Below are 26,866 nucleotides of genomic sequence, written 5' to 3' on the forward strand. Positions count from 1 at the left end.
TTTTTCTACAAGTCAATCAAGACCCAGCTCAATGTGGTTTAAACAATGGCAGTCCTAGGTTTGGCTGATTCAGTGACTCAACAGCAGCATCAGGGATCCAGATTCTTTCCATCTTTCCATCCACCATGATGGCACAGTGTTTATGGTTCCTAAATGGCTGCCATGGCTCCAGACATTGAGTCTTCATACAAAATCCATAGGTCAGAAGGACAGATCACTTTCCTGTGTCCTATTTTAAAAGGGACGAACACTTGAAGCCCCCAGTGGACTTCCCTGAATGAAACTTCACATTTGGGATCCCTGGGTGGCTCAGTGGTTTAAGCCTGCCTTGGCCCAGGGTGTGATCCTGGAGTCCTGGGATGGAGTTCCGCATAGGGCTCCCTGCAGGGAGCCTGCTTCTCCCTCTGCCTGTGTCTGTGCCTCTGTGTGTGTGTGTGTCTCTCATGAATAAATATATAAAATCTTAAAAAAAAAAAAAAAAGAAACTCCATGTTTTTGGGTTAAAAATGTGTCCTCAGCCCATTGTCTATGATAGGCTAGGACTCCTTAAGGTTTAGAGAATGAATAGAGTGGGGAGTGGGGGGGCTGAGGGAGTGGAGGTGGAGTAGGGGAGTCGGATGAGTGCCTCCAGCACTTACCAGCAAAACAGAAGGAGGGAGAAATTCATTGTGCTGAGTGCTACTGAATAATCGAGGAAAATAAGGATGGAGAAACAGCTGTTAGTTTTGGACTTGGAGGTCCAAACTGATGACCTTGATGAGAGCAGTTTTGGTGGAGTGATGGATGTCTCCGGAATCCATGGCTGCATCCTGACTTTTGCTTCCCAATTCCATGCTTTACCTTTGCTTTCCTGGAATTTTTAGAACAGCTTCCTCACTGATCCCTGGGATGGGGGAAGACCCGTATCATGTTGCAGAGGTCTTTTCATGCCAATCAGAGCAAATTATAATCACATCAGCCAGCAGTAGGGAGCCACTGGAGATACTTGAGCAAGGGAATAATTTGATCATAGCTGCTCTTTATGGAGGTTAACCTGAAAGAGTGGTACAGGCTGGAGTGGAGGCTGGTGAGACTGCTAGACAGCACAGCCTCCCTTGTCCTTTGTGTTTGTTGTATCAGCCTCCATTCCCCTTCTTCTAGCGCTAGAGCCTCAGTGGATCTTGGGTAATACCCCCCTCTCTACTTTCCAACCATGCGGTCTGGGCAGAACCCACCTTCCTCTCCTCTCTTAATGGAAGACACCTAACCCAGGCCTGGGTGTTCAGAGTCAGTGATTGGACATATGTCTCAATCCTGGCTAATCACACAGCTTTGCAAAATACGCTTTTGGGAAACAAAACAAAACAAAACTAAAACAGTCCCTTTTTCTTTGAGGACCTGGATCCAGCTGTGCCTAATGAAGCTAGTGTAGACTTTGTTACTTACAGTCCCTGGCTCACTTGAATTGGTTTGAGTTGGATTTCTACCCCTTGGATCCTAGGAATCTTTGAATAATAAAGTAACCCAGGGATTTGAGAGATGAGACTTCTGGAATTGGACAAAGGGAAAGTCAAGGTTGACTGTGGAGAATAGTGGGACTTCTTAAGATTGGACAAGTATGGGACGCTCATCATTCATTTTCAACACATTTGTTGAGTACCCTACACAGTGCCAGACTCTTTCCTAGATTGTGGAGAATCAGCAGTGAGCAAAATAGATAAAAACCCTTACCTATTCGAGCAGTGGCTCAGGAAACACCAGCTATATTCATTCTATTATTATGATAATCAGCATCATCCCCATTTATAGATGCAGAAACTGAGGTCCCAAGAGGTGAAGTCATACAGCCAGGGAGGGGCTGAGTGGAGATCTGACTTCATCTCTTTCTAATTTCCAAATGGGCTCTGTCCACCCCACTAGGCAGGAGAGAGAGAACACACCCACGTGGAAATGACTTCACGCTCCAGAAAGAATGCCACAAATTGGTTGATGGGAGTAGAATAGAAATTTTCTCCATAGAGGCTGCAGGAATCCACTGCAGGGTAGAAATGTGATCAGAAAAGGATGAGATTTGATTTGCAAATCATAGTAGTTTTAGAGCTGGAAGAAAGTCCTTGAGATCAAGAGGAATCAAGCAGGCTTTCTGAAAGGAGAGGTGCTTGTGGCAAGGGTCTTAAAAGAAGGGTGTTGGTAGAAGAATGTGTGAATCTGTGGTTGCCTCATCACTCCATGTGCCACATCCTCCATCAGACACTGAATCAATTATTTTTTTCCTTTTTTTTTTTTTGGAGGCTGATGAGACTGGGGAATGGAGTCCTGGTTATAGTGACGACAGCTTTTGTTGCTGCTGCTGAAATCATTAGCCCCCTGCCAACAGCACCCAGACCCTGCAGGTCTGCAGGATGGTACACACAGTGGTACGTTGAAAAAAATTCTCCAACAGGAGCTGTGACTCATACACATTTCTGCGAGAAGAATAAAAATACTAGGAGCAAAAGATAGATTAGTCACTGGAACACAGTTTGCTTTTGAGAACTGGGTCCCCCACAGTTGCTCTTGTTCCTCATTAGCTTCTGTAATTTGGAAACCAAACCCCAAACTGATGCCTACGAGGGATGTGGGATGAAGCCTGGTTGGGTGGGTGTGGGGCTTGGTGGGCAGAGGGTAGGCTTGATGGAGCAAGACTGGATTCCCCTGGTATAACAGTTCAGTTGCACAGGTTGTATGCAGCTGGCCCGTGTTCTGAATGGTCTTTGCCTGAGTTGTTCAGTGTGACCACCTCTAAATTAAAGCCATATGTTCATTCATTCACCAACTCATTTTCTCATTCAGGCAGCCTACTTCAGGCGAGGTAATGTGTGAGGCTCTGTGTGGAACCTCAAAATAGATCGAAAAAAGCTTACCAAAGAGCTAAGATCAGAAAACATGACAACAATGTCTACATAGAGATTTAGGGAAAGGAGAGCTCTCTCTCTCTCTCTCTCTCTCTTTAATCTAGCTCAGTGATTGGCAAATGGTGGCCCTCAGGCTATTGTTTTTATGTATTAAGTTTTATTGGCAACAGCCACACCTATCATTTACATATTATCTGTGTCAGGGCAACAAGAGCAGAATTGAATAATTGCAACAGAGACCATATAAACCTTAAAGATTAAAATATATACTATCTGGCCCTTTATAGAAGTTTGCCAACTCCTGGTCTAGCATAAATCAGGGATTTGAAGTTATAAACAACAGAACTCACTTTAGTAATTTTATTACCGGCTCTGGGGGGACTCACAGAATCTCAAGGGTGCCCTGGAAGCCCGTCTTAGGGATCATGCCCCCCAAGAACAATGCCAAAACTATTCTATGGGATGACTCCAGCGAGGACCCCACAGAGCACAGACATTCTCACTGGGAATGCCAAAAGTTCTGCTGTCACTGCCTTCAAAGCTGGATGCCTCTGCCATTGCTTTGGGCAGGTAAGCAAAATACCTCTAGCCCAACCCAACAATTCCATTTCTGGTAGACAATGTAAAAAACCTTGCTCACAGATGCAAATGGAAATATGTTCATCATAGCGTTGCTTCAAAGATTTTGGGTAATCATGTCTAGCAGGAAGAAACGGATAAGCAGACTACGGTTTTATTGGTTAGGGTTAATTTTAGCCATTGTAATAAATAGACCCTAAACTATGTGAAGTCTCAGACCCAGTGGAAGTTTTATTTTTTGTTCATATAATAGTCTGAAGTGAATGTCACTGGTCAGTGGTCTGGCTCCCCTCCATGCAGGCACTCAGACCCAGGCTGAGGGTCGCCCTGCCACCTTCAACCTATGGCTTCCAAGGTCACTCTGGGGTTGTCATCCCAATCAGCTTAAGGGAAATAAACAGGGAGGGGAGGACACGGAGAGATTTCTTCACCAGGGTGGAGGCAATGCACACTTGATCTGCAGGCATCCCTGGGCCAAAGCTCCCCTCTGTGGCTCCACCCACCTGCAGGGGGCACTTGGGAAATGTAGTCCTCCAGTGTGTCCTGGACCAGGAGGAAACCCGCAAAGCAGTCTGTACCCCGGTGATGTGCTCACACAGTGAATACTAAGCAGCAGTTGGAATTGGTGAGTTATATTTACAAATGGCAACAGGGAGGGAGCCATCTCCAAAACATGATGTGGAGTGAAAAAGGTAAGATAGCATCGGAAGCACAGCTCTAAGCCATTTATGTAGAAATTTAAAAATAATCATAAAATGACACTTTATCTCGATCTCTTTATATCTTTTTCACTATGTCTATTTGGATACACATGTATCCAAACAGACATATGGCAGATGGATAGAAGGAACATACTTCAAATATACCCAAGTGGGTGTCCGTGGGGGAGAGGGACATAGGAGGAGCGGGGGGTGGGGGGGTGAAGGCAAAAGTAAGGGAAAATAAAACAGAATAGAGGCCACACTCACATGCTGCTGATGGTTCCATGGCCTGAGGAGCATGATTAACTACTTTTTGCATCTGAGGTCCAAATTAAGAGGAGGTGGGGGAAAGCGATATATTAAAGAATGAATGTAATATGCATCCACTGTAGAAAATTTGAGAAATCTAAGTGTAGAGAAAAAAACAAATACCCACAATTCCACTGCCCAGATGTATCTACTCTTGTCATTTTTATATATTTCCTTCCTATCTTCTTTGTACGATTATGTAATATATATTGACAATGCTGACATCACAGTCTGCATGTAATTTATATTCTGCTCTTTTTCTACCCATTTATCCATGTGCTGTGAGCATTTTCTTATTCCATTGAACACTCTTTGGTAGCAGATTTTTTTTTTTTTAAGTAGGCTCCACGCTCAGTGCGGAGTCCATCATGGGCTTGAATTCATGACCCTGAGATCAAAACCTGAGCTGAGATCAAGAGTTGGATGCTTAACCTCTGACTGAGCCACCTGGCATTCCTGATAGCAGATTTTTAGATGGCTAACTAATTTCCTAATTGTGAAAACAGCCTAATGCAATTAGAATTTTGGTCTGTTCCAATATGGTGCTAAGTATCACTTCAGTGAACATCTTTGTGCATCAAAGTTTGTCTTTGTGTGTGATTGTTTCGTCCTTTAGAGTCCCTGAATGAGAATAACTTGGTCAAAGTGTATGGATGTAGGTGTGTATATTTATTTTTAAGGCTTCCTTTTTTCTTTTCTTTTCTTTTTTTTTTTTTGATTTTATTTATTTATTCATGAGAGACACAGAGAAAGAGGCAGAGACACAGGCAGAGGGAGGAGAAGCAGGATCCATGCAAGAATGCCCTGAGCCAAAGGTAGAGGCTCAACCACTGAGCCACCCAGGCATCCCTATTTTTAAGGCTTTCAATACATTTTTAAGCTGGGAAGTAGAGAACACATAGAGAAAAGGGCATAAGACATAAAAATGTCTCATAATACATTATTATAAAGTGAATCTTTGTGAAATCATCCATTCACTTAACTACTGAAAAACAATACTAAGGACTGCAAGAATCTATCTTACATCACTTGAATGCAAGTCAGACACTGGGGATAAGAAATCTAATGCGGCCAGCCCCCTGAAGCCCCCGTGTGGCTCATGGGGATCCCAGACCCCTCCTCCCCAACCCCGGGAGGAAACCACTGCCCTGACTTGCATGGTAAGCGCTGTGCTCTTTTCTTTACAGCTTTCTCCTCCAAGTGTGGGCCTCTGAGAGCTGCTTTAACATCGGTTTAACATTGTTTGCTTTCGAGAAGCAGATAAATGGAGACGTACTTCATGTGCTCTTTTCTATCCGGCTTTGTTGGCTCAACATGATGTTTCAAAAATTCATGCATTTTGTCGCGTGGAGCTATACGTAGTTCTTTCTCTGTCATCACCTCTCTTTTGTTTTCTCTGAATTGGTGAAAGGTTTTTTTTTTTTTTCTTTTTTCTTTTTTTTTGCTTTGGTTTCACGTTTCTGAGTATCTTAAATTGGGCAGTAGATGAAGAAATCCCTTTCGTTTGTGCAGGGCTCTTCATGTTTTCAAGCATTTTGGGGTCCGTAAAGTCTCATGGCGTCCTTGCATTCCCTTGGAGAGCCCACAGAGCAGGATTCTTAATGTCCCCACTTAAGAGATGGGGAAACTGAGGTTTGGAGCCATGAAGGAAATGACTGAACTGAGATGGGAAACGAGGTCATGGGAGATTCCATTGTGTGTCTGGTCTTCTTAAGGAAGCCAGGGACACTGGACTCTCTCCAGTTCTGCTCTGGCGTCCACTTGCTGGCTGCCCTCACTCTGAACGTCGATGTGGCCCAGTCTTCTGTCCTTGTCTCTTCTCTCCCACCACGTGCCCTCCCTGGGTGATCTTGCCCAATCCCGTGGCTTTAATTATCATTATGTCCTGACCATGTCTGCATTCTTATCTCCAGGCTGGCCTCCCCCTGAACCCTGGGCTTGTGAATCTGACTGCCCACTCAACACTTGGCTACTGGCTTTGGTTTTAACACTGCCAAAGCCAACTTCTCCACCTTCTCCCCCAAACCTGCCCCTCCCACAGTCTTCCCCATGCTGGTCAATTCCAACCCCATCCAAGGCCAAAAACCTTGGAGTCGTGTTTAACTCTGTCACTCCCAGCACTTCAACAAATCCTGCAGGATATAACCAGAACAGACCAATTATCCTTCTCTCTCCTAGTTTCAACCTGGTGCAAACCATCCACGTCTCCTGCTTGGACTGGTGCAGTATCCTCCTCACAGGTCTCACTGTTTCTGACCTTCCCCCCTTGCTGTCTCCTCCCATAGAGCAATCAGGGGGATCCTGTTAGATCCTATGTCTCCTCTGCTCAGAACCTGCCATGGCTACCACTCACCTGGAGAAAAAGCCAGCATTCTCACAACCTTACCTACACGGCTCATCCATCCAGCCTCCCAGTCTAGCCTTAGCCCATCTGCTATAGCTAGCTACATTGCCTGCCCCTTGCTTTCTCCACTCCTGGCTCTTCCTGTCTCCAAGTCCTGGCACCTGCTGTCTCCTCTGCCTGGAACACATATGGGACCTGCTCCCTTGCCTCTTTCACTCCTTTGCTAAAATGTCACCTCCTTTCTCTCACCTTCTGGGGCTGTGCTGGCCCAGCACTCCCTGCCGTGTCCCCTCTCTGTGTTTCCCCATAGCCTTTACACCTGGCAGACATGACTTCTTGGGGTCCTTATTCCTCGCCTCTCCTGCCACTAGGCTGTCAGTTCCAGGAGGGCAAGGACCCTTGCCTGCTTCATTCACTGTTCTCACTGCCTGGGAACAGTGCCAGGCGTCACAGTGAGGTTTCTCTCAACCTGGAAACCAAAGAGAGTACTGGAGGTATTCATTTGTGCATTCAATTAATATTTAGGTGTGCTTGGTGCCATTCTGTGTCAATGGAAATGAGATTCTCACAGTCCTGAGGGAATCACCTGAGAGATGGCTTGTTGAGGATTTAGGGTAAGACACACCTGAGAGGCCAAGCTCTGGCCAATCGGATGGAAGTGCCAGTGATGTGTGAAACTGCCAGTTCACAGTCTTAAAAGGACCAAGCATTCCCTTCACCGTCCCTCTTTCTCTTTCTGCTGGTTGAGATGTGGTGCCAGAAAAACCATCGTAGAGCACTCAGTGAACACCTCATGTCAGGGATAGTGGAGTCCCAAGTTGGAAGGAGCCATGAGGTCTCCATACCGGCTTTGGGTTCTTTATGCCTGGACTATCATATGAGAGAGAAATAAGCTCTATTTAGAAAAATGTATTACTATTAGGGTCTCATCACAGTGGCTGTCTCCATCTCAACCAATACAGTGACCTTGATTGGGTTTCTTTCTGAGCCTCGAGTTTCTCATCCATAAAAATGGGATGATAATGTAGTAATAATTATGAAGCACACTTGTGAGAATTTGCTGCCAAATCTGACTAGTGCCTGGGACACGGTGTGAAATGGTAACAGTTGGCATTGGAACTTCCCTCCTTTCAGCAAGACTCCAGGAATGGAATTTGCCTAGGAAATTTGGAAGGCAGGCTGCAGCATAAATGGCATTTGGAGAGGGTGTGGCTGTTTGTGTTTCTGCTGGCTAAAGCGGAAACCGTCAGCTTTCCATAAAAGTTGCCACTGGGATTGCCAGGTGTCTGGATTCGGACTGGGCAGCCCTATTTTTGAGCTTTCAGGCCAGGAAATAAACTGAAAAAGGAAAAAAAAAAAAAACCCCAGACATATAAATGTGTGTCCAGTATGTCTGTTGAAACCATCTGGCATCCCTGGCTACAGAATTTCAAGATACACCATCCAGGTCAATCTCGGGTCTTGACGAAGTTGTATAATTTACCTTTTATGCACTGACTTTTTTTTCTGAAAAATTTAAAAAAGATTTTATTTTTAAAATTATTTTATAATTTTTAAAAATAGGGTCCACGCTGGGCATGGAGCCCAATGGGGGGCTTGAAACCATGACCCTGAAATCAAGACCTGAGCTGAAATCAAGAGTTGGGAGCTTAACTCACTGAACTACCCAGGTACCCTAAATATTTTATTTTTAACTAACCTCTACACCCAGTATGGGGCTTGAAATCACAAGCCAGAGATCAAGAGTTGCATGATCTACTGACTAGGCCAGCCAGACATCCCCTGAACCTTTTTTTCCCTTAACTTTCACCCCTACTCCAGGCTTCATGTTACAATCCTTAGGTCTTTGCTTTACTTGGAAAACACTGTGGTAGAGAGCAGGACCCTGCTGGGGCATCTGCATTTTAAGAGAGAACTGGAAAGAGCACAACACGTACTTCAAAGATAGGGTGATCATAATCATCCAAAGCGGGACGTTACTAATAATTATTTTGGGACAACAGGCACAAGATGGGATTGTCCCATGGAAACTGGGTGTTTGGTCTTCCTTCCTTTTTTTTTTTTTTTTTTTTAAGATTTTATTTATTTATTCATGAGAGAGAAAGGCAGAGACACAGGCCGAGAGAGGAGAAGCAGGCTCCATGCAGGGAGCCCGATGTGGGACTCGATCCCAGGACTCCAGGATCATGCCCTGAGCCAAAGGCAGACGCTCAACCACTGAGCCACCCAGGCGTCCTCCCCCCCCCCTTTTTTTAAATTTATTTATTTTAGAAGGCGAGAACAAGCATGCAGGAATGGGGTGAGGGGCACAGGGAGAGAAACCCAAGCACCATGCTCGATCCCATGACCCTGAGATCAGGACCTGACAGAAATCAAGAGTCACTCAACCGACTAAGCCACCCAGGCGGCCTTGGTCTTCCTTTCAGTAGAGGAATCAGTTCATCTAAGTGGGGAGAAATCTGGGGAAAGGAGGGCATATCAGGATTCCTTTGGTTGCAAATAAAGGAAGCATGACTCATGTGGCTTAAATAAGGACATTTTATCATCTTTTAATATAATAAGTCCAGAAGGAAAGCAGTTCGATAGTTGGTTAATTCCGGGGCTCAATGACATCAAAGATCCAGATTCTTTCCCTCTGCTATTTTGTCATCTTCAATTGGTTAGCAGTGACCATCCTCATGCTGTCAATAAGGCTGCCACACCACCAAACATCGCGGCCTCACCCAGTTCTAATAGCTAACACTGAATTGAGTGTTGGGCAGCAGCATTCTAAGCACTTTGGATCTATTAAGTATTTTAATCCATATAACCCTTTGAGGTAGGAACTCTTATTGACCCTATTTTTACAAATAGACACATCAAAGCCCAGAGAGACTAAGTAACTGGCACAAAGCTACACAGCTAGGAAGTTGGTGGGGCCGGGATTTGAACCCAGGCAGCTGGTCCCTAGGGCCACAACAATGTCCAAAGGCTGGGAAAATTGAAAGCATGTCTATCAGTGGCAGAGCTGGGACTCAAACCAAGGGTTCTAAGCATTTCCTTCTTGGTTTCCTCCAGGCTATGTTTCCAATGCTTCATGGCAGGAATATGATTTGGCAAAGCTCTGGAGCCCTGACTTAATCTGATATCCATTATGTTCAAATCAGACCTTGATCCAGAATCCTCTGGAGAGATCTGCTTCTAACAGCAAGGCTTCCTTTGGGGGAAGTTTTGACTTGGACAGTTGAGGGTGGCTCACCTCGGACTAGAGGGGAGGAAATATTTTGGTCTGAAGAAGTGAACCCTGGCCGGCGTGTCCCGCATTGCGTTCGGTGTCCAGCTGTTCTGGCCAATGCTAAGGGTGGAAATGCCTCTCTTCCTCTCAGAAAGCTGCTCTTGGTGCTCAAAATGGGGAAAAGACTTTCCGGGCAGCTGGCCTGACTTACTGAGAACTCATTTGCATTTGGGAAATATTGCAGTCCTGGGCAGTCCTTAATTCATTTCTCATCGGTTTGTTCAACTTGGGATGGACAGAAACCACCCCTTGTTTTTGCTTGCTTAATCTTCGTTATTTTTTTCTTTTGAGCAGAGCTTGGGAAGGCAGCCTCCAAATCCTGAGCCTGCAGAATCTGAGAGGCTCGTCAGGGAATAAGGAACTGTCTGATGTTTCCAAGCAGCACTAACTTCTTCTCTGTACCTGTGATACATATGCAGCAGAAGCGAAATGGTATTTCCCACTATTGGCGAAGTACATGGCAATAGAAACTCTGAAATTGTTAGAAGAGAATTTCCCTATCATTATCATTGCTCCCCCTCCTCCTCCACTTTCAACTGAAAGATTTTTTTTTCTCTCTCGCTCTGTTCTTTTGGTGAATGTTTCCCAGCTATAGCCTATTTTAGGCTCTACCCTGGAGACATACTGGTTCTAACGGCTCCGCACTGGAGATCCTGGAGGGTGTGGGGTGGAGGTGATGGCGAAGAAGGTAGGGAGAGGTCAAGGCCAAACCAGGGCTGGGAAAAGAAATCTCTCCCGGGTTGTGGTTGCTTGGTCATGTTTGGTTCAGTGAATCGCTCTGTGCCAGCATTAGCTGGAAGGCAGCCAGGCACTGGACTAAGGGAGTCCCCATTGATCACACCAGTGCAGAGCTCCCTGGCTGAGTCATAAGACCTGGGGTAGGCAGTGACCTGAGGCAGAGGCCTGGAGGTGACACTGACCCACTCTGGAGAAGTGAAAAGATCTCATTTGTTTATTGATTGATTATTAACTTGATTATTTTCCTTCTCCTCCCGGTCTGGACTAGAAGCATGACGAGGGCAGGCACCTAAGTTGCCGTGTGACTGCTGTATCCCAGTCTGGGGCGTAGTAGGCCTTCCACAAACACTCGTTGAATGAACGACAAGACTTGTTGTCTTGCTAGGTTTCATTCGTTATTGTCTGCCCCGTCCTCTGCTAGAATGATGTCGGCTCCTTGAGGGCCTCAACATCTTCGGTCTTTTTCAGTTCTTTAGTCCTAGCACCTCCCAACACCCAGCACAGAGCAGGTGCTTGTGGCAGACTTCTTCTGTCTGCTTGTGGCAGACGTTCTGAACAACGAGAACCCCACGTTGTTCAGGCAGCCACGTCCCAGGAGACGAAGCAGGGTTATTTGTAAACTGATAGTGACATTTATGCTCTTGGTCCAGGGGTAAGCCTGGCCTGTGAAAGTCTAAGAGAAAACCTGCCTTGGACTTGTGTTGGCAGGTGATGCTGCTGTTGTAATAGCCGTCTTGGGACTCTGAGGCCCCAAAGCTGGGGTGGCAAGTCACCATGATGAGGATAGCAGGGGTGAAGTACCTTGGTCCTTGATGACATCACGAATCCTCAATCAGCCAGATGAACTAATATCCTTTGGACTTCTTGTTAAATAAATGATATCCTTACATTCGAACCCACCAGCAGCCCATTTTTCTTCTCCTTGTAGCCAAATGAATCTGTGTGGATTCCGCACACAATGCAAATAAAAGCCTTCACTTCCAGAATGCTTACTATCTGCTCCGAGCGCTTTCTTTCTTTTTTTTCCCCAAGCGCTTTCCATGTATTAACAACCTTATGACGTAGGTACAGCTATTGTCCACAGTTCACAGAAGAGGGAAAGGAGGTGCAGAGAGCTTAAGTAATTTATTAAAAGTTGTATCATATTTAAGTGGGGATGAAACCTCCCAGAGGAATCAGATAGCATATAGAAGAGATGGAGATGGGCCAGGGGTGGGCTCCACCCACAAGTGAAGACAGTCCTTTTGGCAGCGTGGACCAATTCTTGGATGAGGCATGGGATCTGTGCATGTGCGCCTGAGACAGACATCTGAAGCTGAAGCCCATCGTCACAGCTGGGAGGGGACTAACATTTGTTGAGCATCTACCGTGTGCCAGCCATCAGTGTCAGGAGCTTTTTATCAGCGCTTCTCAACTGGGGGTGATTCTGTCTCTCAGGGGACATTTGGCATGGTGACATTGTTGGTTGTCACAACTGGGGCGGGGGAGAGTGCTACTGGCATCTGGTGGGTGCAGCATACCCGTGAAATGGCTGTAATGCACAGGATGGCCTTCCACAACTAAGACTTCTCTGGCTCTAAATGTCTATAGCCCTGTGGTTGAGAAACTCTGGTTTACGTACATTTTTTTCTTTTAATCTCTCGCAAAGACTCCCATTTTACAGATGAGGGAACTGAGGCTCAGAGAGGTGAAGTGTTACAGCCAAGGTCATCCAGCCAGTTAGATTTGGAGCTGGGGTACGAACGCAAACCAGTTTCATACCACAGCCACCGTGTTCCCACTATGTTCTCTTCTTGTTAGACAGGATTAAAGAGGAGACATCTGAGGCTCAGAGAGGTGCTGTGACTACTCTAAGGTCACACAGCAGAGCTACTCAGAGATCTGTGTATCTTTTGGACATAACTGACTCTACTACTTACACCTGGCAGACTCACCTACCTCACACCTTTACCACCTGCCCAGAAAAACTGCACTCACTCAAGGCCCAGATCAGGTGCCACCTTGTCCACAATCCCAAACACATTTCCTAGAGGGCCGAAGCCACTCCCCTCTCTCCCTGTGTCCTGAGGCATTTGCAGTATTCACGGAGACCAGGATAAGAACAGCTTTGGGTGTTTGGAACAGAAGATAAATAAGCAATCGTGTTCCTGCCTAAAGGATGATTACAGTCTAGAGGGGCATATTATGTGAATCAGCTAATCCACTGCAGCGACAGTACAGCCCCTGGTGGGTGAACAGGGCAAGGTTAGGGATTTTGTGAGCAGACTGGAAAATGGGATCAGGCCAAGAGGGGCAGTTCACACGTGAATAATAATAATAAAGGAGAAACACGGAGAATTTTCTAGGTGCTGGGCGCTCTTCCAACACACAACCCTGTGCAGGACCCTATGAGCTAGGTAGCAATACTATTCCCATTGTGTTGATGAGAACGCCAAGGCTCTTGAGGCAAGGACACGAGCCCAAGGTCACCCACTAGCAAGTGAGGGAGATGGGATTCGCACCTGAGCCGCTTGCTCTGGGCCCCAGAGCTCAGCACCTCTGCACACCTTCCTGGGAGGCAGGTGGGGGCATTTGTCCAGCGGTTCCGCTGCCGATCAAGGTGACACGGAGCAGCCCGGACTAGCGGCCGGGTTTCCCAAGGCCTTATCCCAGGGTGGGGGTGGGGGTGGGGGGCGGGTGCGTGTAGGGAGGGCGTGGGGGGGGGGAGCTGCTATTCGATAAGGAACTCGAGAGCAGATAATAGTTGCGTCCGGGAAAGGTGGGAGAGGCAGGGTCGTCTCCTGGGGGCAAAGAAGTTCCGAAAGGAAGGAAGGAAGGAAGGAAGGAAGGAAGGAAGGGGCGAGAGAGGGAAGGACAGGGACGCGCGCCTTCCTTCCCAAGGTCGTGGCGGCGCCCGGGGGCGCCCAGAGGGCCCAGGGTCTGGCCCGCCCGGGGGGGCGGGGGGCGCCGGGGGCTCCGGGGTCGGCTCAGCCCGGGCGGCGGCGGCGGCGGCGGCGGGACCTGCGAGCGCGGGCGGCGCGCGGTGGGTGTCGCGGGGGGCGGGGGAGGCGCAGCCCGCGGCGGGGCGCGGAGTGGGCGCGCGGGCGGCGGCGTGCGCGGGCCTCGGGGTCCCCGCCGGAGGGCTCCGCCCCGGGCGCCCCCTCCCCGGCTGCGGCCGCTCCGAGCTTCCGACGTGGGCGCCGAGCGCCGCGCGCGGCTGCAGGGGCCCGGGGAGCGCGCGGAGCGCCTGTGCGGCCGGAGCGCGGCGTGGCACTTGGCAGACGCTCCCTGGGCGGCGGGGGCGGCGGCGGCGGCGGCGGCGGCGGCGGCGGGCCCCGCCGTCTGGGAGCCCCGAGGGCCGCCCCCTCCCGCCCCTCCCGCCCCTCCCGCCCTGGTCCGGCCTCCGCGCGCTGCCTCCGCCCCCGGCGCGGGCCGCCCGCCCCCAGTGCCTCCCGCCCGCCGCGCCAGGCGCCGGGCCCGCCGCTGAGCCCGGCCCGCCGGCGCGCCCCGTCCGGGATGGGGCTCCGGGACGCCTGAGCCGCCGCTCGGCGCGACCTTCGCGCGGGGAAGGAGCGGGCGGCGCGGCCGCGCCAGGATGGAGGCCCCCGGCGGCGGCGACCCCGGCGGCCCCGGGGCTGCGGACGCCGCCCCCGCCGCCCCCGCCGACCCCCGGGGCCCCGGCGCCGCTGCGCCCGGCTCCGGCCCGTGCGCGGCCGCCCGGGACTCGGAGCGCCAGCTGCGCCTCCGCCTGTGCGTCCTCAACGAGATCCTGGGCACCGAGCGGGACTACGTGGGCACCTTGCGCTTCCTGCAGTCGGTGAGTGTCGGCGGGGCGCGGGGCGCGGGGCGCGGGGCGCGGGGGGGCGCCGGGGGGTCACCGGGGGGGCCGCGGGGGGGCGCCGGGGGGGGCCGCAGGGGGGTCACCGGGGGGGTGCCCGGGCCGCGACCCCGCTGCCGCCCGCCGCGCCGGGGTCTCCCCACTCCCGCGCCCCGCCGCACGCCGCCCTTTTGTCTTTTTCTGCCCCGTCCCCGCCTTTCGAGGAGTTTTAAAATCAGTTGCGTCCGCGAGGCGGGGGCTCCGGGGCCCGGGCGGCGGGGGCTCGGGCCCCCCGGGGATCTCCTCGGCACCTGGGCGCCGCCGGCTGCTCCTCGGGGCCGGCCCGCGGGCACCCGGAGCGCTCCCTCCCCCCCCCGCCCCGAGGCCAGCCTCGACCCCCGGAGCCCGGGAGGGGGCGGACCTCCCGCGAACCCGGGGTAGGGCCGGTCCGCCCCCGGGACGCCGTGTTCCGCGGCAGCGCGGGGAGGGCGGGTTTCGAACTCACGCCGTGGGTCCAGGTTCCACCCCCAGCTCCGAGTGGCGAGACCAAGGCGTCAACTGCGGAGTCGCGGGCGAGCGCTGCCCGTGCGGCGGGCGCCTCGCCTGTGGGGAGGACCTCCAGCCCTCCAAGCGCCCGTGCATGCCCGTGAAGGGGGTAAATACGGGTTTTTACCCCATTTTTTTTAGATGAGAGAGTTTAGCGCCAGGGAGATGGAGTAACTGGCCCGCAGTCACGCAGCTGGTGAAGTGCGGACACCGGCTCTTTGAGCCAGGGCAGCCCCAGCCGGTGCTCTAACCTCCTGTGCTGTGCGCGTGTGTGTTTTCTTTCTTTTTCTTCTTTTTTTTTTTCCTTTTTAAAAAACTCTCCCTGTGAGAGGGAGGAAGGGGCCACTTCCCCACTCTCCTAGGAAGTGAGAAAAGTGGCCAGGGGCGGAGGGGGTGGGCCTGCAGCCAAGCCTCGCTGGAAGTTAGGAGACTCTGAGGGCTTTAATCTCCGTGCCTCCTGCTGGGACCTCATTTACTCCCTTCTCGGCTCTAGGAAGTCTTTTAATCCCGGTTCAGGAAGAGCTGGTGGGGGCGGCGGTGGTTCCTTTGGAGACCCCAGAGCCAGGCTCTGCAGCTCCCAGTTCCTGGGAGACAGAGGGAACCGCTGGCATCCTCCGGGGGGTCCCCATTGGCTTAGAGGCACAGCGGAGGCTGTGCAAGGTCCTGCTTGCATCTTAGAGAGCAGAGAGCCCTTCTCTCTGAAAAGAGGTGTGTGTGCATGTGCGTGTGTGTGCGTGTGTGTGTGCATGTGTGTGTGCATGTGCGTGTGTGTGCGCATGTGTGTGTGTGTGCATGTGCATGTGTGTGCGTGTGTGTGTGTGTGTGTGTGTGTGTGTGTGGCGGGGTAGGGGAGGCTGGGGAGTTGCGTGGGGGCATTGAAAACCATTTGGCTAAAAGGACCCTTCTAGAAAGGTCTGTGAAAATAAGGCAGGGGGTTGGCATTTCTTTCCCATCTCTCCCGCGCTCATAGTTAAAAAAAACAAAAAACAACTACAAAAAACAACAACAACAACAACAAAAAACGAAAAGAAAAGGAATCTGTTCAGTTTGAAGCTGGCAGTTTCAGATACAAAGATGTAGACAGCTCTGATATCTCTGAGCAGTGTCCAATTCTAGGGAACTCCTTACTTCTCCTTCTGAGCCACTCCCTGTTCCTCAGAAGACAAACCAATTTTTATATTAATGGGTAAGAAAATACACCTCTCCTCCCACGCCCACGCCTAATGTGGTGCGTTTCAGAACAGATACAGATTGTGGTGGAGTTAACTGTGGTTTTAAATTGTCCACTCGAAGAGTCGAAGGTTGCCTGGAATAATGGAAATGGATTGGAATCAACCACTCTTATTATTAAAGAAGCGGGGGAGAAAAGAAGATTTCCCTACTTCCATATTATTGAGTTTATCACTTTTTGTTATGATTGACCTGTCAGGTCCGAGATGGGCTGGTTCTTGGACCAGTCACACTACTTGCCCTGGCCTCAGTTTCTCCTCCTGTAAACCAAGGCGAGGAGAATCCAGGCTTCTTTTCTGCCTTGTCCTTTTGGGTGTCCCCAAGCTGGTGCCAGAAACAGACTGATTGTGTAACCTGACCAGCCATACCTTGTTTGTGAGCCACAGGAGGCCTTTCTTGTTTGGCTCCATCAGAAATGCCCCCTAAACAACCCAAGGCCTTTCAGTTTTGAAAACCCAGGGCTTAGCTTCAGGAACTGCTAATTACCAAGGCTTTCCACGCAGCGAGGCTGGCAGCCTGCAGGTTGTTCTATCTTCCCACTCTCTCCTCCGAGCCTTTATACTTGGTAAGGGAAGAATGCTCCGTAATCCCTCCCAGCTTTTAATTCCATGGGGCAGAGGCGGGTCTGCAAGGGCTGCCCTGGCCTTCCTGTGTCACTAGTTTTAAGGTCCTGTTATCAGTAGAAATGACTGAGAAATGTGGGAGGTGCAGAAAGGCCAGCTCTAGGTTCCTGGCCTCAAGGAGGGGACAGTCTAGTTGATGGTGGCAGAGTGGATGTTTACAGACATTCAAGTAGGAGGCTGGGCTCTGGAGCTAGACTGCTTGGGTCGAGTCTTTCGGCTGTATGACTTTAGGCAAGTGCCTTAATCTTTCTGAGCCTCACTTTCCTCATCTGTAAAATAGGAGATGATTATAGATCTTGTCTCGCACGGTTTTTAAGAGGATAAGTTAGTTATGTATATATAAATCACTTAGAACAGTGCCTGGCAGGCAGTATGGCGTATAAATTTGAGTTATCATCATTAATTATTCTGTTATATGATGATGAAATAATACAGGTGATTAGGGCTATAGGAGTCTAGCTTTTAGTGAGCAGGAGTAGTCAGGGAGGGCTGCCTGGAGGAAGTGAGGTCTGAGTCAGCACTGAAAGGAGGACAAGGACCCTGAGTAAATTTCCTTTTGACTGTCTAAAACTCCGGAACCAGTGGTTTGTTATTTTGTTGTTGTTCCGGTTCTGGGGCTCTGTGGTTCCTCCAGAATCTCCCCGTCTTTCCCCTCTGCCGCCTTCAGGAACTGGTTTACATCCCTCCTCATCTCCAAGGGGGGGACTGATGCTGTGTTTTATGTGTGTTTATGTAAGAGTCACAGGAAGGCAAGGACAGCCCTCTTGCAGAGATACTGGATCTTTCGCGGGGGATACCACAGAGAATGTGGGAGAAAGTGCCCTGGGTTTTGAGTCAGAACCTTGGATTTCAACACTGAGAAGCCCTGGCTGTGTTGGGTGCTCCGGTGTGCTCTTGGGCAGTGTTCACAGTGATAATAGCAGTTACAGTCGTTAGTGGGTCAGAGCTGACACTGATTCCTTACTCGCCGTTCTGGGCACTGGGCACTTCGCGTGTATCAACTTATTTGATCTTTCCAGTATCCCTAGGAAGGGAGTGTTGTCACCCCGCTGAGAGATGAGGAAATTGTGGTGGAAGTAGTTTAAGCGGACTGCCCTGGCTCACGCAGACAGCAGTGCCAGGATCTGGCCCCAGGCCACCCGCCCCAGAGCTCATGTCCTCGCCACCTCACAGACTGTCTCTGGCTCAGAAAGGGCTTGGACCACCGTTTATCAAGGTGGCAGAACTGAGATTCGAACCCAGGTCTAGGTGACCGTGATCCTCTTCCTGTGCTTCCTCTGGCTACTTCCCCTCTGCGGCTCCTGTTCTGTCTTCTGCACAACGGGCAGGATTCTAGAAGGGATGGAAGTGGCAGGCTGCCAGGGTCTTCCTCTGCACTCAGTGTCTGTTCATGAAGTGAGAGTTCAGTGTGGAGCTCTGGTTGCCAGCCTGCTCAGTGCCTCAGTTGCACTGTCTGTAGAATGGGAACAGTATAGCACCTGTGTCGTAGGGGGTGTTGTGAGGCTCATTCAGGCTGTTAGAACTGCTCCAGGCACAGAGTTTGTGCTCACTATGCTATGGTGGCTTTTCCAGGGATGTGCAGCATTGGGGGTCAGAGGAGGTTGTCTGTTTGGGGTTCACGGTCTCCTCTCCCCCACCCCTCCACTTATAGAGGAGGCTAATTGAACCTTGGGCCCACCTCTCCCTTGGTTGGATTGATTTTGGGTCCCTGCCTGCAAGTGGGGAGACCTCAGGGGCAGGTGCCAATGCATCCTATGATGGATGTGCCAGCCAGGCAGTGGTGGGAAGACAGGGGAGCCTGGGTGGATGATAGAACGACCCCTGGATGAGGGTTGGTCAGCAGGCCCCCAAAGGGCTCCCCTTGGCTGAGGGCAGAGACCTCTGTCACTCCCAGGTACCCACAGGGTCTGCTCGATTGGCTGGACCAGGGTCCCTGAGGATCAGGGGGTGTCGGCAGAAAGCTCCCAGAATGCTTTCTGTGGTTCTGCTTTTTTGGGGGTAGGAGACCAGAGCTTCTCTTCTCATTGGAGCTCTGCTTGCCAAAACAAGAAACTGTGGTTTTGTGTTGTCACTGGTTTTTTTTTTTTTCCCTTTTAAGAGTCTTTGCTCTTAGTCTCACTTCTAGAGAGAAATGCCAGAGGTTGGGGGGGGGGGGGCATTTTAAATTCTGCAGTTTCTTTCTTTCTTTCTTTCTTTCTTTCTTTCTTTCTTTCTTTCTTTCTTTCTTTCTTTCTTTCTTTCTTTTTTTCTCTTTCTTTCTTTCTCTTTCTTTCTTTCTTTCTTTCTTTCTTTCTTTCTTTCTTTCTTTCTTTCTTTCTAATTAAGATTTTATTTATTCATGAGAGACACAGACACACACACACACACAGAGAGAGTGAGAGAGAGAGAGAGGCAGAGACACAAACAGGCTCCAAGCAGGGAGCCCGATGTGGGACTCAATCCCAGGACTCCAGGATCACACCCTGGGCCATAGGCAGGTGCTAAACCGCTGAGCCACCCAGGGATCCCCAATTCTGCAGTTTCTGAAACAGAATGACCTACCAAGTGACTTTGGGGATTTTTTTCACGACAGTGTGTTGCAAAAGGTAGGATGCTGAGAAGTGTATATAATACAATTCTGCTTTGGAAAAATAAGCAGTGATCATAACATACACATGTCCATCATATGTATGACACTATAGCAGCTTATGGAAAAGGACACAAGAATGTATATCTTGTGGAGAAAGGCAAGCAGGAAGATAATAAAGGAAAAAATGTACTCAGAAACCTCACTTGTAATATTGTTTTCATGTAAAATTATACGTATGTATGTGAATATATGTTACAAAACTCTGACAGAAAGAACTGTATTTCAACATGATTATTAGCGTAATGTAACAGCAGTGTTAAATAATAATTTGCTAACACTTAAAAAGTACTAAATGTTTGCAAGCCCTGTGTAAAGCATTCTCGGTGTTATCAGCTCAAAAGCGCTAGGTATCCTGCTTCCCATTTTACAAATGAAACCGAGGCACAGAGAGGCCAAGTCAGTTTTGCAAGGTCACACAGCCTAAAAGAGCTGGGATTGAATCCTAGATAGTATGGCTGCATAGCCCACATTCTTTACTGCTCTTCTGAACTGCCCAAGATGATGCTGTGCTCATGACCAGAATTTACTGCCTTTGTGAGACCTCTGGCTGCCCATGTGGACAAGAATTAAGCCCAAAGGTTCAAATTATCAGAGCTTTAGGATGCTGGAGCGCCTGGGCCAGACCACTTTGTATTGGGCCAGACATCATTAGGAAGTCAGGGAAAATCTTTTGATGATAAAAACATCAGTGTCAGCACGAGTTGGGGTGGGGGGCATCTTTTGTGCAGGAGACACAGAGCTAGGCATAGGGAAATCCAAAAAGAAATTAGACTGCCTTTCTCAGTGTGCAGGTAGCTTGGGAGCATCTGCTGTTGAATCTAAACAGCGTTCTAGGCCAGGAGAATGCAGCTGTCAACAGGGCAAATGTGGCCCTTGTCCTGCGCGGAAGGATGACCCAACTGAGGTGCAACATCCTATGCATTTGAATGAGCGTGTTCTTCACATGAGCATCCCGGACGCCCATTCACTATTATTGGGTGTTTTCCTTCGTGACCATTTATCTGTTGCTTAAGAAAGAGATGGATGGAGTTGGTGTCCTAGGCCTTTGGAGACTTCAGGGCATCCCTTTCTCAGAGGGTGTCCCTCTTTATCAAAGGCCCCTGAGGAGACCTGTCAAGCTTGGGCCACTCCCTCGATCGAGAAACCCACATCCTCTTTGCTTCACAGAGCCCCCACCCCCACCCCCCTACTCCTTGCTTTTGCAAGAGTTGTATCTGAAGCGGGTCATGCCTGGCTGTAGAAGAACTTAGCGTGTCCGATTTTTGTGATTTCTTTTTTTCCAACAGCCGCCAGCTCTCTGGCTAGAATCCGGGCAGGAGGCGGGTAATCAGGGTGGGCTGGTCCTCAAACCAGTGTACCTTGTTCCCTGGGCACAGGGTGGGGCCACAGCTGGTTCTTGCCCCAGAGTTCTGGGGACACAGGACTTGAGAGCAAGCTGGCGGGGAAGGGGGGCTCTTCTGAGTCTCCTTGTTTTGCAGGTGAGACCCTAGAGGGACCCCCTGCAGAAGTTCTTGTCCCTAGAGGGACATGAGCTCTGGTCAAGGGTGGTGGCCCTGCGGCCAGACAGGGTTCCATCCTCAGAGTTCTGGGAGAGGCACTCTCAGGGTTTGTGTGTTAGCCTGGTGCAAAGGTACCTCTCAAAGGGGTTCCATAGGGGACATTTCAGCCCTAGCTGCTGGGCTGGGGCTGATCCTTCCATATTTCAACCCATGGCACTCCTGAAGTATTGGGGTGGGATCACTCTCTGGTGTAGGGGGCTGTCCTGTGCATTGCAGGATGTTTAACAGTAGCCTTGGTCTCTACCCACTAGATACCTTAGCACCCCCCTCCCTCAATTCGGATAATCAAAAAATGTCTCCAGATATTGCTGCATGTCCGTCAGGGGATAGAATAACCCCTGGCTGCGAACCACTGGGCTAAACCTCCTTTGACCACTGGCTCTGCTTTCAGACCGTTTCAGGGCATGTATGTGCATGTGCAGAAACATAAGGAATCGCTGTGTGTATGTGCTTACCTGAGTGGCAGGATATGGTTGCGCTTCGTGCAGCAGGATGTCTCAGGTTCATGGTTGGGAGCACGGATTCTAGAATCCAAGCGGCCTGGGTTCGAATCCCAGCTCTGCCCCTGTGTGACCTTGGGCAAGCCCTTTCGCCTCCCAGAGCTCTGGTCTCCCCGTCTGCGGAATGGAGATGATGGGGGCCCAGACTGGATTGCCGCGAGGAGCAGGTGCAGTCGTGCATGGGAAGAGGCTGCAGAGCGGAGCGCTGAGCCAAGGTCAGGGCCACCCCAGTACCTGCCGCAGGCTCTCCTGTTATCTGAGAGGAAGCCCTGAGGAAGAAGGGAAGTCTTCCAGCCTCCTAGCCCTGTGTAGATTTTCAAGTTTATTTTTATTTTCTCGGCTCCATGAGGACCAGGAGGGGAATCTGCTTGCCCCTCTTTTGTCTTGTGGTCAGATACTCAATCTGTGTTTACCCGCCTGGTTCCTTCCCCAGGGTGGAACTGACAGACGATCCCTTGTGTCTGGGCCAGCCGAGGCAAGGCTATTTCAGGCTGGCGGGCCGAGGGCCACCAAAGTCTGGTGGAAGCAGGTGGCCATGAGCCACCAGGATCTGGGGTCTTGTATTTTCCCCCTTGCAGGCGGGTAGTGGCTGGCTCCTGTAAGGAGCTGCTCGCTCCTTGCAGTAGCAAGGCCAGGGCCAGGCTGGGCTGTGGGCAGTCGGTGCTTTCATTCATGGATTCACTTATTCATTCAACAAATGGACACGGGGCCGGGTCCTGGCGCATGGTCAGAACGAGATGGACAAGGTCCCTGCCCTCACGGAATCTTCAGACAATACAAAGAGAGATCACTTGAGAAGGTGGCAACAAGATGTAAGATAACATTCACTGAGGCCCTACTACGTGCTGAGCTAAGTGCTTTGTATGGATTATCTCTTTGAACCTTTACAACAGTCCTTATGCCGATTTTGCAGATGGGGCAACTAAGGCCCAGTGATACTGAGTGACTTGTTCAAGTCTACTCAGCTGGGGAGTGCATGCACCAAGAAGGAAATAAAATGAGGATATGTTGGTGATGGGGATGGTGGCATCTACTTGAGATGGGTGGTCAAGGAAGGCCTGTGTGAAGAGGTGACATCTGAGCTGAGTCCTGGGGTTGAGAAGGAGCCAGCTGTAGAGAAAGTCAAGAGGAGTGTGTTCCAGGTGGTGGGGGTAGCATGTGCAAAGGCCCTGAGGCAGGACCATGCTTGGCTTGTTTGAGGAATGGCAGGAGGCCAGGATAGCGGAGTTGGGGAGATGAAGTTGATGTGGTATGGGACTCATGCATGGTGAGCACTTTGGTTTTTTTTTTTTTTTTTTTAAAGATTTTATTTATTCATGAGAGACACACAGAGAGAGGCAGAGACATAGGCAGAGGGAGAAGGAGGTTCCTTGTAGGGAGCCTAATGTGGGACTCGATCCCAGGACCCCAGGATCATGCCCTGACCCAAAGGCAGACACTCAACCACTGAGACACCCAGGTGCCTAGCGTTTTGTGTTTTATTCTTAGTGGGGTGAGGAGCCCCTGGAGGGTTTTCAGCAGGGGTATGGCATGGTCTAACTGATGATCTGAAAATCATGCTGCATGGAGCTCCTCCTAAGATCTCAGCAGCCACCTCCTGCCTCTGGCGTGGTCACTCATCCAGGAAGGAAGAAGGGAGAACCATACCTTCCTCTCCCCAGGCAGATCCCCGGACCTTCTGGGAAGGCTACCATGTGATCCAGGGCTATTTCCATCCCCTGTCTGGGTCTCAGCCTCCATGTGAGTGCTGTGTCTGAGCTGACCACAGCCGAAGAGGAGTTTGGGTCCCTGTTTATGGCCAGGGTGTAAACAGGCTGTGCGGGTGGCTGCTGGAGAGAGGACTGTTGATATATGATAGGTCTCTGCTTCCTGTGAGAGGGGAAGGCACCCCCTGTTTTCTGTTGAGGAAACTAATTTACATGATTAAAAACTGTTTGGCAGTGCCATTGCCTCTACCGACTCCTAGCCACCTTGACAACACCTTCCTGCGTGGTATCAGTTTTCATCTCTGACCCGTGGTTGGGGAGGGGAACATAGTTTTCAAATCCACTTCACAGGTGAGGAAGACTGAGGCACAGAGGGTGGAGGGGCTTGCCCCAGGACACACTACCGAGAAGTGGCCAGGACTGTTGCCTGCCCTGCCCTACTGGGCCTGCCCCAGTCTCCTCCCCGCACAGCCGGAGGGGCCCAGTGAGCGCCGCTGCTGCTCCGAGCCCTCAGAGTAGGAGCGACATCCTCAGGACGCCCCGAAAGTCTGCACCATCTGTCCTGTGGTCTACTCTTCTGTTAGCCTCTCTTCTTCTTTCTCATAGTTTTTTTTTTTTTCCTTAATTGAAGTATGATTCATGCACCATAAACCTCACCCTTTCAAAGTGTGTGATTCAGTGGTTTTGAGTATAATTCGCAAAGTTTGTGCAATTATCACCGCTGCCTAATTCCAGGATCTCCTTTTGCTCCCACGGCCTCCCCACCAGCCCCACGTGCCCTTTCTCCTGCCTCGTGGTCTTCTCCCTGGTTCCATCTGCAGTGTTCTTCCCTGGTATCCCCGTGGCTCACTGCGGCCTGTTCCCCAGGAGGTCCTTTGATGACAAGCCTCACCTCCCTGCTTCCTATCTCCTTCCCCTTCCCTGCAGGATTGTTCTCCAGCACCTGACACACTAGGTGGTTGGCTGACTTACTGTTTATTGTTTGTCTCACTCACCCCAGTGTCAGCTCCAAGAGGACAGAGCACTTCTGTCTGTCCCAATCATTTTGTCAGGCACCAAGAACAATGCCTGGCACATAGTAGGTGCTCATTAAATATTTGTTGAATGAAAAGACTTTCTCTTACTCTGGATACATGGGTATGTTTTCTTCTATAAGAGGACATAATTGTCTAGGTTTATATAACTGCTAACTACTTTTATGCAGACTTTTGGGGACCTGGGAGTAAGACAGTCTGATGTTCCCTAACATGACCAAAGGTGGGTGTGGGCTGAGGGCCCCTGTTCACTGTGCCTGGGGATAAATCCCCACCACCCAGCCTGTGTTTGCTTCAGGCAAGGGAGTGCATGAGTGGAAAGGGGATGAATGAGGCACAGTCTAGTTCCTGTTACTTTCTCAATGAGTGGCCTTGACTTTGGGGAGCATGGACCCCAGGGTGGGGAGTGACTGCAGACTGGTGTCCTTGGCCTTCTGCCCTCACCACACCAGGAGGGCAGAGGGAGCTCTGTGTGGTCCCAGCCACCAGCTGACGGCTGGCCAGACTGCTGCTGGGTGGTTTTGGAGATTTATTTCCCCTTGATCACAAAGGTAATAAATACAGTGGCGGGGTATGTGTCAAAAGCACATTCCCTTGTGCCCATTCAGCTACAAGCGCTCTTTTATGGAGCCACGTATGGTAAAATATTTTGTGTGTATGTATACCTGGTGATATGTGTTATGTACTTCCACATACGTGCAGAGGACCAGACACAAAACCCTGGTGTGCCATATTTACGGGCACTTTCATACATTTTTTTTTTTAAAGTTAATTTCTGGATAACTTTTTGTTTTGACAGACTCACCAAATCATTAGCTGTTGGCTACATTCGCTTTTAATTCTCCCCACTCTTTCCCCCTCCCACCTGTCTCCCCCTGCCCCATATAGATGCCTATGTGTGCGTGCACACACGTACGTGATTGTAATTATTATGACTTTGATCCATTTGAGAATAATTGCACACGTGATGCCCCTAAGTGATGCAGCATGTATCTCTTAAGAACACAGACATTCAGGGATCCCCAGGTGGCTCAGTGGTTTGGTGCCTTCCTTCGGCCCAGGGAGTGATCCTGGAGAGCTGGGATCGAGTTCCGTGTCGGGCTTCCTGTGGGGAGCCTGCTTCTTCCTCTGCCTGTGTCTCTGCCTCTCTGTCTCTCATGAATAAATAAATAAAATCTTAAAAAAAAAAAAAAAACACGGACATTTGGGGCTCCTGGGTGGCTCAGTGGGTTGAGTGCCTGCCTTCGGCTCAGGTTGTGATCCTGGCATCCTGGGATCGAGTCCCGCATTGGGCTTCCTGCATGGAGCCAGCTTCTCCCTCTGCTTGTGTTTCTGCCTCTCTCTCTATCTGTGTCTCTCATGAATAAATAAATAAAATCTTAAAAAAAAACAAACACAGACAATCTCTTAATGTAACCACAATATAGTGAACAAAATCAGGGAAGTTAACATCAGTAGTAACTTATATAATCTGTCATCTATATTCAGATTTCACCCATTTCCCCCAAAATGCCCTTTATACCTGGTCCCCCTCCCCTGCCATTCCCATTCCAGGGTTTGGTCCTACCTAGACCATGTCCCTTTGGTGATTTTGACCCCTTGTGTGGCCAAGTAGAAACTCTTTGCTGACATGGCGCTCTGCCAATGCTTGTCCTTGGCCACCACTTCCCAGCTTGTGATCTTGGGCGGCTGACTTTTGGGCCTCAGTTTACTTAGCAGTAAAATGGGGGACATTGCTGTTCCTACCTGATAGGCTTGTATCTTCCTACACATTTCATCGAGTGCCTATTGGGCATCTGGGCCTGCTGTGGATGCCGGGGGTACCGCCATCCAGGCAGGCAAAGCTGCGCTCCCCTGGCTGCTGACGGGAAAGGATTCACCAGGCATGGTGCCGGCTCCCAGGGACGCTCGCCGTGTGTTGGCCGTCTTTGCTGCCCTCACACTCACTGTAGAACATTGGGAAATAAATACCCTTCCAGACAGTCAGTGTCACCTTTTGTTACATTTCCTCCTTATTCTTTGCATTTGTTTTAGCCTGGGAGCAACCCCACTGCACATACGGTGTCTTTCTTCTCTGGGCCCTTCTTGGGGATTCCTCCCAAGTTTGCACCAACACATCTCCATCACCAAGCCTTTGATGGCTTTGTAATGAAATGTGGGGACTTTGTAATGAAACATGGGCTCCCCGCTGCCTAGATTGGATCCTGGCTGCTTAGTGGCAGTGTCATCGAGGGCCATCTGCTTCACCTGTGCATGCCTCAGTGTCCTCTCTCCTGAAATAGTGCCACCTCCTTGGTCAACGGGTGAATGAGACGAAGTAACATCTGTAAAGCTTGCATAACACTGCCCGGCACCTGGTAGGTAGGTGCTTCATGTATATTAGCTAGACTCTAGTCATTCTACTACTGATATAACATGAAATATT

General features: G+C 50.2%; 2 protein-coding genes across 3 annotated transcripts in view; one reads left to right on the forward strand and one right to left on the reverse strand.

Annotated features, from left to right (window-relative positions):
- ARFGEF2 (ARF guanine nucleotide exchange factor 2) overlaps positions 1-15,421 on the reverse strand; it is a 166,928-nt gene extending 151,507 nt beyond the window's left edge. The window contains exon 1 of the mRNA XM_026014749.2: positions 15,120-15,421. The gene's annotated coding sequence lies outside the window, so the exon portion shown is untranslated. The remainder of the gene's footprint in view (positions 1-15,119) is intronic.
- The window catches only part of PREX1 (phosphatidylinositol-3,4,5-trisphosphate dependent Rac exchange factor 1), a 178,796-nt gene continuing 166,244 nt past the window's right edge, over positions 14,315-26,866 (forward strand). For both annotated transcript variants that reach the window (XM_072735632.1, XM_072735633.1), the window contains exon 1: positions 14,315-14,614. In XM_072735632.1, the coding sequence (XP_072591733.1) occupies positions 14,393-14,614 (222 nt within the window). In that variant the 5' untranslated portion in view covers positions 14,315-14,392. The remainder of the gene's footprint in view (positions 14,615-26,866) is intronic.

This window comes from Vulpes vulpes, chromosome 14, assembly GCF_048418805.1.
Source record: "Vulpes vulpes isolate BD-2025 chromosome 14, VulVul3, whole genome shotgun sequence".
Taxonomy (NCBI): domain Eukaryota; kingdom Metazoa; phylum Chordata; class Mammalia; order Carnivora; family Canidae; genus Vulpes; species Vulpes vulpes.